Source organism: Rana temporaria, chromosome 4, assembly GCF_905171775.1.
Source record: "Rana temporaria chromosome 4, aRanTem1.1, whole genome shotgun sequence".
Taxonomy (NCBI): Eukaryota; Metazoa; Chordata; class Amphibia; order Anura; family Ranidae; genus Rana; species Rana temporaria.
In genome coordinates, this window is record NC_053492.1 from 12,923,366 (window position 1) to 12,943,657 (window position 20,292).

A 20,292-nucleotide genomic window follows, 5' to 3' on the forward strand; every position below is an offset into this window, starting at 1 on the left:
GTGTCTATGTGACTCCCCCTTGCTCGCGATTGGACAGATCCGTCCAAGGGGGAGTGTCTATGCGCGGCGGGGAAAACAGCTGTTCAAACGAACGCTGTCTGTTATGTTCCCCGCCGCGGTGATTAACGTGGCAGCGGCGGCGGGGGTGGGCCGGATTAAAAGGTCCGCCGGGCCGTAGTTTGCCCAGGTCTGCCCTAGGGACACACTTAACCCTTTGATCGTCGATTTTAACCCCTTCCCTGCCAGTGTCATTAGTACAGTGACAGTGCACATTTTTTAGCACTGGTCACTGTATTAGTGTCACTGGTCCCCAAAAAAGTGTCACTGATGCCTTGTACAAACGATCAGTCCATCCGATGAGAACGGACTGATGGACCGTTTTCATCGGTTAACCGATGAAGCTGACTGATGGTCCGTCGCGCCTACACACCATCGGTTAAAAAAACGATCGTGTCAGAATGCGGTGACGTAAAACACACAACGTGCTGAAAAAACGAAGTTCAATGCTTCCAAGCAAGCGTCGACTTGATTCTGAGCATGTGTGGATTTTGAACCGATGGTTGTGCCTACCAACGATCGGTTTTGTCCTATCGGTTAGGAATCCATCGGTTAAATTGAAAACAAGTTGCCTTTTTTTTAACCGATGGCGCCCACACACGATCGGTTTTGACCGATGAAAACGGTCCATCAGACCATTCTCATCGGTTGAACCGATCATGTGTACGCGGCATTAGTGTCCGCCGCAATGTCGCAGTCCCGCTAAAAACCGCTAATCGCAGCTATTACTAGTAAATTAAATAAATAAATAAAAATTCCATAAATATATCCTATAGTTTGTAGGCGCTATAACTTTTGTGCAAACCAATCATTATACGCTTATTGAGATTTTTTTTTACCAAAAACATGTAGTAGAATACATAAAGTATTGGACTAAATTGATGAAGAAATTTGATTTTTTTTGTTTGTTTTATTGGATAGGTTTTATAACAGTAAGTAAAATATTATATATATTTTTTTTTCAAAATTGTCAGTCTTTTTTGGTTTATAACGCAAAGAATAAAAACTGCAGAGTTGATCAAATATCACCAAAAGAAAGCTCTATTTGTGGGGGAAAAAAGAACATACATTTTATTTGGGTACAGCATCATACAATCGCGCAATTGTCAGCTAAATTAACTCAGTGCTGTATCGCAAAAAATGGTCTGGTCATGAAGGGGAGGGGGGGGGTAAACCTTCCGGAGCTGAAGCGGTTATGTTTTTAATAAACAAAACTGTTTAAACATACTAGTGTATAATGCCCCGTACACATGATCGGATTTTCGGTCGGAAAAACTTTGGATGTTTTTTCCGACGGAATTCTGCTCAAGCTTGACTTGCATACACACGGCCACACAAAAGTTCTCTGAACTTTCAACCGTCAAGAGCGCGGTGACATACAACACTACAACGGCCGAGAAAATTAAGTTCAATGCTTCCGAGCATGCGTCAAAGTTTTGCACGTCGGAATTGCTAGAGACGATCGGAATTTCCGATCAGAATTTTTCCCGTCGGAAAAATTGAGAACCTGCTCTCAATGTTTTGCTGGCGGAAATTCCAACAGTAAAAGTCCGATGGAGCATACACACGGTCAGAATTTCCGACCAAAAGCTCACATCTGACTTTTGCTGGTGGAATTTTTTGACCGTGTGTACGCGGCATAAGCCTTTGTGCTGTATCTCTTAGAATTTGATGATTGTAAAGACTTTGCTGAAAAAAAATGTCCTCACTCAGGGCAGTCATACGGTTTCTCTCCTCTGTGAGATCTTTGATGTCTAACAAGGTCAGATTTCTGTAAAAAACTTTTATCACATTCAGGGCAGGAAAACGGCTTGTCCCCCGTATGAGATCTTTGATGCATAACAAGTCTTGATTTCCATGGAAAACATTTCCCGCACTCAAGGCAGGAATACGGCTTATCGCCTGTGTGGGATCTTTGATGTATAACAAGGTCTGATTTCTGTGAATAAGATTTCCCACAGTAAGGACAGGAATATAGCTCAGGACAAGAATACGGCTTCTCCCCTGTGTGAGTCCTCAGATGTCTGTAAAGAGTGGGCTTCTCTGAAAATCTTCTACCGCACTCAGTGCAGGAATACGGCTTCTCCCCCGTGTGAGATCTTTGATGTGTGACAAGTCTTGCTTTCTGTGGATAAGATTTCCCACAGTCGGGACAGGAATATGGCTTCTCCCCCGTGTGAATCCTCTGATGTCTGTAAAGATTGGACCTCTTAAAAAAACTTTTACCGCACTGAGGGCAGGAATACGGCTTCTCCCCCGTGTGAGATCTCTGATGCATAATACAGTCTGATTTCCGTATATAACATTTCCCACACTTGGGGCAGGAGAACGGCCTCTCGCCTGTGTGAGACATTTGATGTCTAACAAGGATTGATTTCTGTGAAAAGAATTTCCCGCACTCAGCGCAGAAATACGGCTTCTCCCCTGTGTGAGATCTTTGATGTCTAACAAGGCTTGATTTCAGTAAAAAACTTCTTCCACACTCAGAGCAGGAAAATGGCTTTTTCTCTGTGTGAGATGCTTCATGTCTAACAAGGTCCAATTTCTGTGTAAAACATTTCCCGCACTCAGGACAGGAATAGGGATTTTTTCTCTTGTGAGAACTCTGGTGCATGTAAAGATGGGACAAAGAGCTGAAACTTTCCCCACATTCAGGGCAGGAACATGCCGCCTCCTCCTCCTTAATTCCGGCACCATCCCTCACAATACGAGGTTGCTCAGAGTCAGAGGGATTTGATGATCTATCCACACTGTGAAGTCCTCCATCCATAGCTGAGCTCATTGTCTTTTCTCCTGAACAATCTCTTATGATGTCCTCATCTTCCATTTTACAGCTTAGAGATAAAGTGAAATGATTCTGTGAGGGTTCCTCAATAGCGTGTTCTGGAAAAATATAAAAACATGATCAGATACAAGAGGGTTAGTTCACCTAAATCAAGATTTCGGGCTAGATTCACAAAGAGTTACGCCGGCGTGTCAGTAGATACGCTGACGTAACTTGGAATCTAAGCCCGTCGTAAGTTTAAGTGTATGCTCAAACTGAGATACACTTAAACCTAGCTAAGATACGACGGCCTGCGCTGTCGTATCTTAGGGTGCAATTTTTCCGCTGGCCGCTAGGTGGCGCTCCTGTTGATTTCGGCGTAGAATATGTAAATGACTAAATACGCCGATTCACGAACGTACGCTTGCCCGTCGCAGTAAAGATACGCCGTTTCCGTAAGAGATACGCTGCGTAAAGATAAAGCTGCCCCCTAGGTGGCGTAGCCAATGTTAAGTATGGCCGTCCTTCCCGCGTCGAAATTTGAAAATTTTACGTCGTTTGCGTAAGTCGTCCGTGAATGGGGCTGGACGTAATTTACGTTCACGTCGAAACCAATACGTCCTTGCGGCGTACTTTGGAGCAATGCACACTGGGATATGTACACGGACGGCGCATGCGCCGTTCGTAAAAAACGTCAATCACGTCGGGTCACCACTCATTTACATAAAACACGCCCCCTGATACTCATTTGAATTAGGCGCGCTTATGCCGGCCCCATTTACGCTGCGCTGCCGTAACTTAGGAGGCAAGTGCTTTGTGAATACAGCACTTGCCTCACTTACGGCGGCGTAGCGTAAATACAATACGCTACACCGCTGTAACAATGCGCAAATCTACCTGAATCTAGCCCAAAATCTGGATCAGGTAGATTTTATTGAGCAGATGTTCTCTGTGAATGTCTTAACCAGATGCAACTTCCCCTCTTCAGTGAAAGGGCGTTTGGTCCTCCTCCCAGATCACTTCTACATTTACACAGCCTTGTCAGAAGAGCAGGAACCAATGGGGACTGGGAGGGGCATGCTCTTCACACAACCACAAGCCTAGGCACTGGGTCATGTGATCTCTGATAATGAAGAGGTTCAAAGTTTAGACTTGAAGACCCTTTAGCATAGAACAAGTGGCCACTGGCCTAGGCTTCTGGTGACAAGCAGTACTGGATGGTGTTTTAAGTAGGGTTTTCCCGATACCGATACTAGTATCGGTATCGGGACCAATACTGAGCGTTTGCACGAGTACTCACGCAAGTGCTCCCGATGCCAGACCCGATACTTTTTTTCTAGAGAGCGGGTGGAGAGGGGGCGGAGAGCGGGTGGAGAGGGGGTGGGGAGGGGGCGGGGAGCGGAGCCGAGCAGTCCTCAAAGAGAAAGCCAAGCCCACTGCGCCACGTCATATATAGCCCCTCCCCCTTGTCCGGGCAGTTTGATAGACAGATCCCCCTCCCAGGATTGGATGGGTGATCTGTCTATCAAAGTGCCCAGACAAGGGGGAGGGGCTATATATGACATGGCACGGCGGGGAACACACAGCTATTCAAATGAAATCTGTAATGTTCCCTGCGCTGATCAACTAGGCGGCGGCGGGGGGAGAGGGCTTGGCTTGGCTTTCTCTGTGGGGACATGGCTGCATTTCTGGGGGGACATGGCTGCATCTCTGGGGGGACATGGCTGCATCTCTGGGGGGACACATGGCTGCATTTTTGGGGGGACACATGGCTGCATTTGTGGGGACACATGGCTGCATTTGTGGGGACACATTTAAAAAAAGTATCGGTAATCGGTATCGGCGAGTACATGAAAAAAAGTATCGGTACTTGTACTCGGTCCTAAAAAAGTGGTATCGGGACAACCCTAGCTTTACGAAGTATTTTATTTTGCAAATACAGCGGTACCTTGGATTACGAGCATAATCCGCTCCAGGAGAATTGTCGTAATCCCAAGCACTCGCATATCAAAGCGAGTTTCCCCATAGAATTCAACGGAGACTAAAATAATTCATTACGCATTGACTTCAATGGCATGCAATACCGCATGTTGCCAGAGGTGGAGGGATGCCGGAGAGCCTCGGAAACACACGGAAAGGCCCAGGGACAGCTCGGCTGACCTCGGAAAGGCTAGGAAACACCTAGGAACTGAGTATTTCGAAGGGCTCGGCTCCGGAGCCCCCGCACCTCAGGCCAAATGCAGTACTGCACACCCAATTTTTTCATTTTGCGAGACAACACTCGCAAACCTAGTCAGAATAATAAAAAAAAAAAAAGTTGCTTGACTTTCAAAATGTTTGTTAACCGCGTTACTACCGGTAGTTGTGACGGTATTAGAATGATATCCCCGTCAAAGTCTTCCCTTCTTCCCATAAAGATACACACCCAATATTCCACAAGGGGGAATATTCCTGGAGTCGCCCCAATAAGCCACACATGCCAAGCTTACTGCTGGAACAACACACTTTAATGGTTTTCTTCTCAGCTTTTTATACAGTCCAAGACATTCAAGCAACAATGAAATCTCCACCCACCCTAATCACACACTAAGGCTAATTACTAAAACATTCTAGACAGGTCGGCACCGACCGACAATTATCATGTCTAATCACTGCACATTCCTTAAACAGCATAACAACAAACCACCTTCACACACTTGAGTTTCCTAGGCAGACGTTTCGTCTGCATCCAGTTTGACACCTATTAACACCTCTGAGCATCACTAGGTTGTAGACAGCGTTATCACACAATTAAAGGCCTTTCAAAAGCTAGCCTTATTTAACATATGAACAGTCTTTACAGAGAGAGATGAGTCACACATGAAAACACCTGTTACTTCTAACCCACAGCATTAAAATAGCAGGGAGAGAATTAGACTAAAGCATATAGGCAAAAAGTCCTTCACAATGGCCCCCCTTTTTCTCCCTGCTCCGGCAAACCCGGTTGGACCTTCCCTGGTCCAGTAGGGTTGACGGGTTCAGAGCTTTTAGTCCGAGGTTAACTCCATTTGGCGTAACTGACCTCCCTTGGCAACTGCTCCCGACTCAGGTATGCCACCGGGTCGTCAGATCACACGCCGGTCAGTCCCCAAGTCTTTGTGCGATCTGCAGAGTCACCAGAAGTCAGTGTGAAGACAGCGAATGGGTCTGTGCGCCGCCGTCTAGGTGTCCCGCTATGGGAGGGGCAGGTTATGGCTCTGAAGTGACAATCACAGGAGATTCATAAAAAGAAAAAGTTATATTTGTTGAAATGCTGTAGCACTGGTGCTCAGAGTCCGGGGGGGGGGGGATCAGTGCCCCATAGGGTCAGCCACCCTCTGCTCCCTCCGCAGCCGCCGGTTCTCCTCTTTGAGCTTCTCCAGCTCCATCTCCAGTTCATGGAGCCTGGGGGGGTCAGCCCGCTGTGACCTCAGGTGGTTGTTCTCCTCCTCCATGCGGCTTATGCACTCCTCCAGCTCTATGTACTCACGGATCAGATCCTGCTTGCTCATGTCCTGCAGGCTCTCCACGTGGTCCTTCATCATCAGAAACTGGGTGGTGGTGTAAGGGGCCACCGGTGGGCCCTTGGCGAACATCTCGGCCCGCATCTGGGACGCCCGCTGCGACTCGCTCTCCTCCAGTCGCTTCTTCTCCTCCCAGGTCAGCTTGTTATACGGCATCCAGGACCTCTTCTTCTTGGGGGGTAGCCGGCGGTGCCTCTTTCTGCCCAGCTCCCTCCAAGGCCCCTCCGGCTCATGGCTGTCACCCATGACCAGCTGACAATGGTGTTCCCTGTTGTCCGTAATAACAGATTGTACCGTGAGGACTTCGTAAAGGGTGTCCAATGGTTCTTCCTGACCCAGCTCCTGGAGATCCCAAGCCGAGTCTACACAATGGGCTGCTGCTGGTGGGCGGTACCCAGGTTGAGACCAATTTGACCTGGTGTTGTCATTCATGGGGCAATTCTGCTTGAAGTGACCCAGCTGTTTGCACCGGAAGCAGCGTTGTTCGTTGTCCTCCTGGCGTGGATAGCGAGGGCTAGATGTCACCGGTCTGTTAGGAGGTTGGTATCTAGCGGCTGGTGGGTGTGAGGGCACCGTTGGTCGTGGAGGTTGTACCTGTGGTGTGACCTGGTTCGTCTTGCGAGTTTCCGCATATTCATCCGCCAACTTAGCGGCCTCTGGTAGAGTCATGGGCCTGCGATCTCTCAGGCCTCGTACACACGACAGAGTTTCTCGGCAGAATTCGGCGAGAAACTCGGTCAGAGCCGGATTCTGCCGAGAAACTCTGTCGTCTGTACACTTTTGGCCCGATGGAGCCGCCGAGGAACTCGTCGAGAAAATAGAGAACATGTTCTCTATTTTCTCGTTGTTCTATGGGAGAAGGTGGCCCGCCGAGCTCCTCGGCGGCTTCATCCCTGAACTCGATGTGTTTGGCACGTCGAGTTCCTCTGTCGTGTGTACGAGGCCTCACCCAGTCTTTGACGTCCGTCTGGATGTGATTGTAAAATTGCTCCAGGAGCATTAGTTGCAAAATGTCCTCTGCGGTGGTGGCCTGGCTGCTGTTAACCCAGTTAGAGGCCGACAGGGATAACTGGCATGCCCATTCCGCGTAAGAGTCTTTCGTGGTTTTGCGTGAGTCCCTGAACTTCTGTCGGTGGGACTCTGGGGTTACTGCATAACGAGCCAGGAGCACTTCTTTAACCCGGGCGTAGCTATGGATATCCTGATCTGGCACGGTCCGGAAAGCATCAGAAGCTTTGCCTGACAGTTTGCCTGACAATATTGCAACCCACTCTCTTCTAGCTATTCGGTGCAGGTTACATTGTCGCTCAAAGTCGGCCAGGTAGTTATCAATTTCACAGTCCTTTTCATCAAAAGCTTTAAAAGCGCTAAACGGAATCTTCCTTGTGTCTGCTGTGCTGTACTCACTGTTTGGAGAATGTGCGGCTGCTTGTCGGACTGCTGCCAGTTTTAACTGTAGTTCTGCGTCTCTTATTTGTTTAGCCTCCTCCGCTAACAGGTCCATCACTTTCAGCACCACATCCGCTGTTGGGTTCGGACCGAACCATGCTAGCTTCTCTCTCATTAGCTTGTTGGCTGGTGATTCCTCTTCCTGAATCACTGGTGTCTCCATCTCTTGTACTGCTGGCGTTGCTGCAATCCCGTCCTCCTGATCTATCTCCATTCAGGGGCGGACTGACCATTGAGTCACTCGGGCACTGCCCGAGGGCCCCATGCCACTAGGGGGCCCCATCAGGGTTGCCAGGCTCAGTAAAACCAGGGACAGTATGTAAAAATCTGTGTTTATTTTAGATCTGTCCCTGATATGTCCGAAACTGACATGCTTTTAATGTGAATATCCCAAGATTTTAGCTGCCCTGCCTCTGCACTGCCTCCTGGCGTGGTGGCCATCTGTAAGCCAGAGGGGCCCCATAATCTTCTATTGCCCGGGGGCCCCATGAGTTGTCAGTCCGCCCCTGTCTCCATTAATTCTGCTATGATGACCCGCTTGGTTTTGTTGCTAGCAATCCTTCCACGAACTTCCAGTAGTTCTTCCAGTGTCTGCTTGGAATCCGGGTGTAAAGGGGAATAGAAGGGAAAATCCCACTGCTGCCACCATTTGTGACGGTATTAGAATGATATCCCCGTCAAAGTCTTCCCTTCTTCCCATAAAGATAATCACCCAATATTCCACAAGGGGGAATATTCCTGGAGTCGCCCCAATAAGCCACACATGCCAAGCTTACTGCTGGAACAACTTCAATGGCATGCAATACCGCATGTTGCCATAGGTGGAGGGATGCCGGAGAGACTCGGAAACACACGGAAAGGCCCAGGGACAGCTCGGCTGACCTCGGAAAGGCTAGGAAACACCTAGGAACTGAGTATTTCGAAGGGCTCGGCTCCAGGGCCCCCGCACCTCAGGCCAAATGCAGTACTGCACACCCAATTTTTTCATTTTGCGAGACAACACTCGCAAACCTAGTCAGAATAATAAAAAAAAAAAAGTTGCTTGACTTTCAAAATGTTTGTTAACCGCGTTACTACCGGTAGTTGTGACGGTATTAGAATGATATCCCCGTCAAAGTCTTCCCTTCTTCCCATAAAGATAATCACCCAATATTCCACAAGGGGGAATATTCCTGGAGTCGCCCCAATAAGCCACACATGCCAAGCTTACTGCTGGAACAACACACTTTAATGGTTTTCTTCTCAGCTTTTTATACAGTCCAAGACATTCAAGCAACAATGAAATCTCCACCCCCCCTAATCACACACTAAGGCTAATTACTAAAACATTCTAGACAGGTCGGCACCGACCGACAATTATCATGTCTAATCACTGCACATTCCTTAAACAGCATAACAACAAACCACCTTCACACACTTGAGTTTCCTAGGCAGACGTTTCGTCTGCATCCAGTTTGACACCTATTAACACCTCTGAGCATCACTAGGTTGTAGACAGCGTTATCACACAATTAAAGGCCTTTCAAAAGCTAGCCTTATTTAACATATGAACAGTCTTTACAGAGAGAGATGAGTCACACATGAAAACACCTGTTACCTCTAACCCACAGCATTAAAATAGCAGGGAGAGAATTAGACTGAAGCATATAGGCAAAAAGTCCTTCACAGTAGTAAACCGAGGTTCCACTGTATAAGTGTTTCCGTTTTCTCATTACTTTTCACCTAAACGAGACTGTTAATAGAGTTTTATATTAACCTTTAGCTACAGTATAGATCAGCTCAAAAAAGAGGCACCAACCTATGAAACTGCTACGGTAACTAGGATTGGAACACATCCTCACACTGCTAGGTGAATAAGTGGGTGTTCTATCCCACCTATTTGTATATTTTTCAGTGTTGTATTGAAAAGCATCAGGTTACTATTGTTTGATGTATACTGATATCTACTGGTGGTTTAGAGTTAGTACAACTTGTTTACAGAAGTGATCTGGTTTCTCTCACGTCTCAAGAGTATTGTGACTATGTGCCCTGTAGTTAGTCACACTGGTGGTGGGATCTGAGGGTCCACATATTTTAAGGGGGGATTCCAGATTTCATTAAGTCTCCACCCACACACCCCCAAGACCAGCAGTCCCGGTTTAAGGAGAAGACCACTGTGACAAAACCAACTGCGGCAGGGGAATTTGGAGGGGACTAGGGGCTAGCGTTCTATCCACTTAATATGACCCATGGAGCATACCTTCCAACTTTTTGAGATGGGAATGAGGGACACCTATCAGCAAAAGTATGCAGGCATAGGACACACCCATTGCCATGCCCCCTTAAAGGAGAATTGTACAAAAAAAAACAAGATTGGTTAAACCCATAAGTGCTTTTTTACCACTACTATTCCTTTATATTGGCTTTTGAAATTTACAAATGCAGCAATTTAGAAATCAGAACGCTGAGAGCGAGGCTTGGATTAATTCATTGAAGACAATAAAGCTTCCATTCGGGAGAGAATGAAAAGGTGTAATATTAATCTGGTACAAGTGAATGGTCAGAGGGAATATGGTGGCCCTCCTGCAGACTGAGTTGGAGAAGCTTCTCCACTCGGGACCAAAATATTTATCAACAATCTCCCTCAGACTGCTGGAACATTTTATGAGTTTTGTCTCATTGATTGTGGTAGATTGGTGCCGAATAGTCGGAGATCCCTGATTAATCAAAGCATTGTCTGGGTGGGTAGTGACCTGAGTCACCTAGGCTTGCCTAAGTCACTAGTTGTTAATTAGCTTACTTCAAATTAGATCACTGGTAGCTGTTGGCTGTTCCTTAGATGTGCTGTTGGGATTACTGTTTACAGTTTGCATGGTTTAGGATAATGTGATCAAGCTCTTACCTGATTTTGTGTAATATGTATTCTGTGTGAATTTACAATAAAGTTAGTTCCAGTTTGCACCTAAGCTAGTATCATCTAGTTCCTGGGTGCAATATTCAGCTATAATACCTGGTTCTTGGTTCCAGATCGGAGGAAGCTGTATCTTGGCAGAAGCACCCAGGTGGCAGGTGGTCCGTTACAAAGACATTGTCCTCATTAGGATGTGGACAAGGTTCTTTGCCAGGGTGGTCCCCCAGGCAAGGTACCTCCACATGTTGAGGGCACATAGCCTAATATGGTTCAGGAGGAATGAGGTGCATGCTCTTCCCCTTTTTCTTCTCTATTTTCTTCTCCAGCCAGGCTGTATGCTTGAATGAGGCTCTAGTAAAAATGTTTCGGAAGGACCCTTTCTTGCATGGAGTACCCATTAACACTATAAATGTGAATAGTCCCAAAAATGTGTCAAAAGTGTCCCATGTGTCTGCCGCAATATCGCAGTCACGATAAAAATCGCTGATCGCCGCCATTACTAGTAAAACAAAAATAATAAAAATGCTATAAATCTATCCCCTATTTTGTAGACGCTATGGCCCAGATTCACAAAGCACTTACGCCGACGTATCTCAAGATACGCTGCATAAATGTAAATGTGCGCCGTCGTATCGATGCGCCGTGCCCATAGAACTAGATACGCCTGAAAATAGGCTTCCTCCGACCGACGTAACTTTCCTACGCTGGCCGCCTCATTGCAAATATGCAAATGAGGGAGATACGGCAATTTACGAACGTAATTGCGCCTGGCGCATTCATATACGTGCTTTAGGTAAGTCGTACATCCAGCATAAAGTTAAGCCTCATAAAGCAGGTGTAAGTCATGTTAAGGTATGTACCAGGAAACAGCCGTCGTATTTTTCGTTGTTTACGTAGTAGTATGTGAATAGGGCTGGGCGTAGGTTACGTTCACGTTGTAGGCAGTGATTCGACGTATCTTAGGGAGTATTTCCGACGTGATTCTGAGCATGCGCACTGGGATGCTTCCACGGGACGGCCTTCATTTAAATGGATCACGCCCACTTCCACCTACTTTGAATTAGGCCGGCTTACGCCGACTAATTTACGTTATGCCGGCACAACGTTGGGAGCAAGTGCTTTGTGAATACTGTGCTCGCCGCTCGGCACTACGTCGGCGTAGCGTATATTCGATACTCTACGCCGTCATAACTATGTGCCATTGTATCTGAATCCAGCCCATTGTGTCTACAACACAGAGAAGGGGATTTATCTAAGAGAAAAGAAGATCTAATATGCAGGACGGGTATCAGTACAAGGAGGTGACTATTATCAACCTATGACATCACTAACATCCCACCCTACTCTGGACCAATCAGTGTGCAGTAACAGAGCAGAGATAACAGAAGAATATATTCTGGCTCACCTGTGCTGATCTCTGTAGGGGTGTTCTCCTCTTTGAATGTCCTCGCGATTCCAGCTTCCTCCGTATATTGCTGATCATCCCTCACATACGTCTTTTTTACTTCGACCTCAACTTTCATGTTCATCAGATCTTCACCCTAAACCAACAGAATAGCGGAAAATACCATTGTCAAGGAAGCACACCCATGGCGACTCACTAACCGCAGTTTCATACAAAATAACAATATCGTACACCGAGCATACAGACACTGGTAATACAATGCAGCAATCTCTCTCTACCACCCGCTCAGTGGAGCTCTCCAGCTTTCCAGCCTGACATCTACCAGACTCAGATGTCTGCTATCTCTTTGCACTTCTGATGCTTGTCAGCGCATAAGGACTCGAGATATGCCAGTGTCAACCAAATTTCTGTGAATGTATTTTAACTCTTTGCTTATCATCGCTTTTAACCACTTGCCAACCGCCACCTCTACATATACGTCGGCAGAACGGCACAGCTGCGCAAAGCAACGTACCTGTACATGCCCCCGCCACATGCTCGGTGAGCGTGCCTGCAGAATTGATGTCTGCCGGGTGCCTGCGATTGTCTCACGGACTAAACAAGGCATTTCCCTGTTCTGCCTAGTGACATGGCAGGGATCTACTGCTCCCTTAGATCAGGAGCAGTGATCGCTGTCATGTCACTGGTAGCCCATCCACCCACAGTTAGAATCACTCCCTAGGACACACTTAACCCCTTCATCGCCCCCTAGTGTTTAACCCCTTCCCTGCCAGTGTCATTTACACAGTAATCAGTGCATTTTTCTAGCACTGATTGCTGTATAAATGACAATGGTCCCAAAATAGTGTCAAAAGTGTCCGGTGTGTCCGCCATAATGTCGCAGTCATGATCAAAATCGCAGATCGCCGCCATTACTAATAAAAAAAATTATTAAAAAATGCCATAAATCTATCCCCTGTTTTGTAGATGCTATAACTTTTTCATAAACCAATCAATAAACGCTTATTGCGTTTTTTTTTTTTAACCAAAAACATGTAGAAGAATACATATCGGCCTAAACTGAGAAAGAAATTCGTTTTTTTTTTTATATATTTTTGGGGGATATTTATTATAGTAAAAAGTAAAAGATAGTTTTTTTTTCAAAATTTACGCTCTTTTTTTTATTTATAGCGCAAAAAATAACCGCAGAAAGAAAGCTATATTTCTGGGAAAAAAGGACGTCAATTTTGTTTGGGTACAACGTCGCACGACCACGCAATTGTCAGTTAAAGTGTTGCAATGCCGTATCGCAAAAAAATGGCCAGGTCATTGTGCAGCCAAATCCTCCGGGGGTGAAGTGGTTAATAAATGGTTACATTTACAGTAGATGGCAGCACCTCCTGTCTGTTTGTTTTTCCCTAGTGGATTAAGAAGAGCTGCAGACGTTTAGAAAGTGGATATTTGAACTCCTTTTGAATATACATGCTCTTGGCTCCCTTTGTGTCTACCATAATCATTTTAATCTTGCGCTATTGAGACTTTTTTCACCTCTGCTCCACCCACCTGATGACGGTGAGGGATGGTGTGACCTTCCTGTGTGGAATCCCGGGAATACAGAGGACGGGGACATCTCTCTGGTGGGTTTCTGTAGCTGGATGACTCCACCATGGTGTCCTGGTACAGATCTTTGTGTTCTTTTAGAAACTCTGATTCCTCCATCACCCAAATCTCATCATCCTCCTCCTGTATCTCGACTTTAATATGAACTTTAGAATCTCTCAGGTTTCCACTCTGAATATGTAATAAAAATGACATAAATTGTAACAATGCAGATAATGTACAGATCCTAATGATACTATCAGTGATTGTTCCTCATCTACCTGATGATGGTGGGGGATGGTGTGACCTTCCTGTGTGGAATCCCGGGAATACAGAGGACGGGGACATCTCTCTGGTGGGTTCCCATTACTGGATCCATCTGTAGGAAACACACACACTGACTGAATACATTGTTTCTATGTGTTTATCAGATGATGGGGGATCTAGGTGGAGCCTCCGTACTGCTCTCTCCTTTACAATAAAGTCTCCTCTTACCCGGTGATGTGAGGGGCGGCTGATTGTCCATCATGACGTCCTTGTAGAGATCCTTGTGTCCTTCTAAATACTCCCACTCCTCCATGGAGAAATAGACAGTGACATCCTGACACCTTATAGGAACCTGACACACACAATGATACAGTCACCATCCAGACACATCCCTTGTCTGTTACTGGATAATGTCCCAGAATTCCCGGCACCGCTCACCTCTCCTGTCAGCAGCTCCATCATCTTCTTGGTGACTTCTAGAATCTTCTGCATGTTGTGTCTCTCAGGTTTTAGGGAGTCACATGGAGGCACTGTGATGGTCATATGATCTCCAGACTTTAGGTGAGAAAAACTCTATATTGGAAAACCAATAGGAATATCAGGTTAGAATCCCAGAACCCTCAACACCTCTCCATTCAGATCTGTGTTTTATTATTAGAGATAAGAGTGATGTCATGTGACCTCCCAGAATCCTCCTCACCTCTCCGGTCAGCAGGTAGATGATCTCCAGGGTGAAGTTTAATATCCTCTCAGTCATGTGACTCCGGTTCTCCTCCATCCTCATTGATGAGGTCATGTGATCTAAGCGGGTTTCTCTGTAGAGGTATAGTGGAGAATTATCAAGATGGTATTGGTTGTACATATATTAGAATGGGGTGTAAGGGGTTTAATAGGTGGACTCTTTGCTTTTAGTTTTTCCTGCATGGTGATCACTGCTGCTCTTACACATCTGTAGCCCTGTCCATATTATTGGGGTGTTTATTTTGTTGCCTCTCGTATTGTCTCACCTTAACAACAAGCTGATCTTCATGTGTACAGCTCTGTCTTCTCTTGCTCTTTTGTAGTCTGTAGGCAGTGTTCAACGGTGAGGTCAGCAGGGGAGGAAAGTATTTACTTTCTTCTTTAGAATCAGGGGTCCCCAGAGAGCCTCCGCTTACATTAGGGTACCCAGAGAGCCTCCGCTTACATCAGGGTACCCAGAGAGCCTACGCTTACATCAGGGTACCCAGAGAGCCTCTGCTTACATCAGGGTCCCCAGAGATCCTCTGCTTACATCAGGGTCCCCAGAGAGCCTCCGCTTACATCAGGGTACCCAGAGAGCCTCTGCTTACATCAGGGTCCCCAGAGAGCCTCTGCTTACATCAGGGTCCCCAGAGAGCCTCTGCTTACATCAGGGTCCCCAGAGAGCCTCTGCTTACATCAGGGTCCCCAGAGAGCCTCCGCTTACATCAGGGTACCCAGAGAGCCTCTGCTTACATCAGGGTCCCCAGAGAGCCTCTGCTTACATCAGGGTCCCCAGAGACCCCCCCCCCCCCCGTCTGCAGCAATTAAAAAAGATTCTGCTTAGCTGGGGGCCAGGGGAAGCAACAGGACTGTTGAACCCCTCAGCTCAAGTTCTTGCCGCTTGTGGTGATCCAGACCGGACTGGGCTCTGGGCTCCCTCTGCTTAGCTGGTGGCCGGGGAGGAACATGACTAGTTAATGTCATTAGGACTGGGCTCCATCTGCTTAGCTGGTGGCCGGGGAGGAACATGACTAGTTATTAGGCTCAAGTTTTTATCTATATTCAGCAGTTTCAACAATTTAATCATTGTCCTGAAGTCCACTTCTATACCAATCTGCCGGGTAATGTAATTACCGGGAACCGCAGCACAAGAATTACTGCGCCTGTGCCCGAAAATCATCAAATAGTCCCGGCGGAGTAATACTTGTGCAGCGGTTGCTGACAATTTATTTTTCCTGCGCTTTGACCATATTCTCAATTTACATTTAATTTGTTCCAATAGAGAATTTGCATATATACTACCCACTAGAGGCAGGTTGCAGTTAGAGCTGGGCTCAGTTGTGCACCTCCTGTATAGGTTTAAACTCAACAGTGATACAGCCCAGCACAACAGAGAGATCATTCCATTCCTCTCAGTGCACTTTCAGTGTCATTTACAACTCCATCTCCTCCACTCCTCTTCCTCTTTCTGTTGGGGTAACCCAAGACTCTGTCCTTGTGTCCCTCCTATTCTCACTCTATACCTCTTCCCTGGGCCAGTTGATAACCTTCCATGGCTTCCCATAAAACCTTTACGTCAATGACCCCTAGATCTATATCTCCACTCCTCAACTAACCCTCCCCATCTCCTCACCGATCACAAACTTACTAAATTACATATCGCGATTGATGTCACACCACTTTCTCAAATTCAATCTTTCTAAAACTGAGCTTGTTATATTTCCTCCTTCCTGGTCCCCCCTCCCCTCCCATGACTTTACCATTAAGATCAACAGGGATATACAAGGTAATACTGACATATAATCACACACATGGGTTTAACTTGATGGACTTGTGTCTTTTTTCAACCTCACCTACTGTGTAACTATGTAAAAGCACAACTATTGGTCCCTCCACACATGCCAGGGTGCTGGGGGTAATCCTTGACTCTGACCTCTCCTTCAGCCCCCACATCCAATCACTGGTGAAATCTTGCCGTCTTAACCTCCGCAACATCTCTAGAATTCACCCCTTCCTGACTGCCACCACAAAGCCACTTATTCACTCCTTGATTATTTCCCACCTTGACTACTGCAACTCTCTCCTAAATGGCCTACCCTTAAGCAGGCTATCCCCCCTTCAGTCTATTATGAATTCTGCTACTAGACTAATACACTTTACTAACTGATCCATGACTGCTGCTCCTCTCTGCCAATCCCTTCACTGGCTTCCACTCCCCCACCATATAAAATTCAAAATACTAACCACAACATACAAGGCCAGCCACAACATCGCCCCCATCTACATCACCAACCTCATCTGCAGATATCGCCCAAATCGTCCCCTCCGCTCCTCCCAGGACCTCCTGCTCTCTAGATCCCTTGTTATCTCCTTCCATGCTCGCCTTCAGGACTTCTCTAGAGCCTCTTCCTGCCCCAGTATGTCCGATCAGCCCCTACCCTGTCCACCTTTAGGAGATCCCTGAAAACTCATTTATTCAGGGAAGCCTATCCCACTCCCACCTAAAAACTGTACCCGAGCCACCCCCATCAAATCATCCCTTTGCAGCTATTACCTTTTGTACTACCACCCCCTCCCTTTAGAATGTAAGATCTACGAGCTGGTCCCTTCTGTATTGAACTGTATCGTAATTGTGCTGTCCCTCTACATTATAAAGCGCTGCTGTTAGCGCTATATAAATCGTGTATTATTATTATTATTATAATAATAATAATAATAATAATATAATTACTCCCTCAGCTAAACGACGACAGTCCATTTACTCCATACACAGTGTTGTCTTGCTCCTCGTCTTTGTGATAGTATGTGTCTCCTCTTCAGTCTCACAGCCTCCTTTCCTCCCAGCAGCTCTCTCCATGCTAATGCATATCTCTCCCTCCTGTACACCAGCTCTGCCTCTGCCTGTCTCAGTCCCCCCTAGGGTTGCCAACTTTCTGAAATGGAAATAAGGAAGGGGGGGGAGGGGGGGCGTGGGCGGGGCGGGATGTTTTTTCCTGTGCAAAAAATAAGACAACATTTTAAGGAAGTGTAGTGCAAATATTTTTATATAATTATACTTCCATAACTTTTTCTTTGCTTTCCATACCATTTTATCTGCTACTCTCCCCCCCTTTTTTTGCTCTCCTTCCCTTTTCTTTGCACTTTCCGTTTTCTTTGCTCTCCTTTCCCTTTTCTTTGCTCCTTCTGCTGTCCTTCCATTTTCTTTGCTCTCTTATCCCTTTTCTCTGCTCCTCTTCCCCTTTTTTAAATCTCCTTCCCTTTTCTCTGCTCTCCTTCCCTTTGCTCTCCTCCCTCTGCCCCTCTTTCCCTTTTTTCTGCTCTCCGTCCCATTTTGTTGTCTCTTCTTCCAGGGAGTCTCTTCTAGAGGGAGTGAAAAAGATCAGCTTGAGCTTGATTCAAGGCTGATAACTTTTTAATGCCCAGCCGCCTTCCAGATGAAATGTTATTCTGAAACTTATGCTGTGTCTGGCTTACCAGAAATGTAAATGCAATATTGAAAGCTTTGAATATATGGGTAAATGTTACCCACCATGTTCAGCTGCCTACAGTGTGGCTCACTGGGATCCGATTGGTTAGGAAGGGCTGGACTTTCTGCAAGGTCGTCTCCCGGAAGGGGTGGGATGGATACCTGTCTGTGCTCTGTGGTCCCATCTTGCTCCACCCAGTGTGCTTGCCAGAGCCCAGTGTGACACGCCTCCCCGCCTCAGCGCGCTGAGGCGGGGAGGCGTGTCACGCTGTGCACTGGGCTCTGACAAGCGTGGAGTAAGATGGCCGCCGCTCCGGAGCTAGGCCGAAGCCGGGGACTTTCCTAGGCCGAGGCTCCGGAGCGCTCCGCGGATCGCGGGGTGTGCCGATCCGAACGGGGTGACCCGTTCGGATTACGGATCGGTGACGATCCGTTGCACCCCTACCAATAAGGTACCGCGGAATATGGAACAAAGTGCGTTCCGTATCAGTTTGATACGGAACAGCGCTTGTCTGTTGAAAATACGGGACAATTCCGTATTTTACGGAACGGTTGGCAACCCTAGTCCCCCCCCCTCCTACACCTTTGCTCATTCAGACAAGCAGGGACAGCCATATCAGTGTGTTATCAGCAGGAACAAACAATTCAGCAGTGCCTCCTACACAGCAAACCCTCGCCCAGCTTCGGGTCTGCCTGCCTGCCTGTCATATGTGGTAAGTCAGAGGCTCCAGGTGCATCACAGAGCTCTCGCACACTGCGTCCAGCCATGTCAGCAGAAGCCACGCCCCTTTTCCGGGAACTGTCAGTTACTAGCAATTTAAACATCATTGTTTTTCTTTGTAAATGTCAGTGTTGCTGTAGCAGGTTGTATACATCGTACATATATACACCACTTCATAGGCCGGGTCTCAGGACATCCCTCAGACAGTGCAATCCAAGCAGTTTCCCCATATAGCAATCCGAACCCTGTGCCTACAGCAGTCCATCCATCTAGCTGCATGTGTTTGGGACTGTGTCTCCACTACAAGCTCATCCTCCCCCTGGTTTTTACATGTGTGTCTTTCATTTACTTTTTTGAGTATTCATTTTTAAACTGTTTTGGAACTTACTACACTAGAGTGGTCAGGCTGTTTCTCCTCCCCTCCCCCTCTCATTTATGTACTTTGTTACATGTCCTGTAGGGTAGTGCCCAGCCCCCCCATACAATTAGTCTAACAATCTCTTGCCTATTAGCCTATAAAACGGCTATTACTTTAGTTATGTTCTGTGGACCCGTTTCACACGGACACCCCTAGGCTTGCCATCCCTTTAAACCCGAACACATATTTGTAGCGCCCCCTTACTTTGAGTATGGGCACTACGCTATAGTTAGTGGGGAATGGGAGAGTTATTTTGCTCCCATTCACAATTTTATTTAAATTGTGACTTCTGTTGTTCCAGAAAAATCCACTGGGTCAGTCTGTGCTCCAGGGATGTGGTACCATCCCTGGCCAGCAGTTGGCACCAGAGGGGTTCTGGCAGAGCAAGCTTTCCCCAGCAGCCAATTAGAGAAGTTTCTTCCTCGCAAGGCATGCTGGGGAGGGGTATATCTGACAGGTGTCATGTGTTCTAAAATCTTTGCTGGGTCCCGGTTCCAGGTGCGGCATCCACCTTTAGGGTGCGCGCATCCATGGACCCCGCCAGCGCGGCCCTCCAGGCCAAAATTGCAGACTACACAAACCCTCATTCGGAGGTAAAATGTGACTCCAGAAATCTACTGGGTTCCTGGTTCTATTGAGAGGATTCCAGGCTGAGTGCCGTCCGATTCGGGGATCTGGTGACCGGAATGCTGACAGGTACGCTCACCCGGTGACCTATGCTAAAAATCCACTGGGAGGATTCGCTCTGTTCATCCATCTAGCTCAGTGTTTCTCAACTCCAGTCCTCGGGGCGCACCAACAGGTCTTGTTTTCAGGCTTTCCATTATTGTGCACAGGTGATTTTATCAGTTTCACTGCCTTAGTAATTACCACAGCAGTTTGATCTGAGGGAAATCCTGAAAACATGACCTGTTGGTGCGCCCCGAGGACTGGAGTTGAGAAACACTGATCTAGCTTATCTAAAGTAATTGGCCTGTGGCAGAGGCCCTAGAGCCAGGTCTGTGAGAGAGAC

At 47.0% G+C, this 20,292-nt stretch overlaps 1 protein-coding gene across 1 annotated transcript; it reads right to left on the minus strand.

Moving 5' to 3' along the window:
- Nucleotides 1-1,762: 1,762 nt before the first annotated feature.
- LOC120935533 (gastrula zinc finger protein XlCGF17.1-like) lies at nt 1,763-12,642 on the minus strand. Its single transcript, XM_040347583.1, has 4 exons — nt 12,622-12,642; nt 12,108-12,243; nt 2,423-2,940; nt 1,763-2,182 (listed from the first exon to the last, which is right to left on the minus strand). The coding sequence occupies exons 1-4, from the start codon at nt 12,640-12,642 to the stop codon at nt 1,763-1,765; spliced, it is 1,095 nt and encodes a 364-aa protein (XP_040203517.1).
- Nucleotides 12,643-20,292: the final 7,650 nt, after the last annotated feature.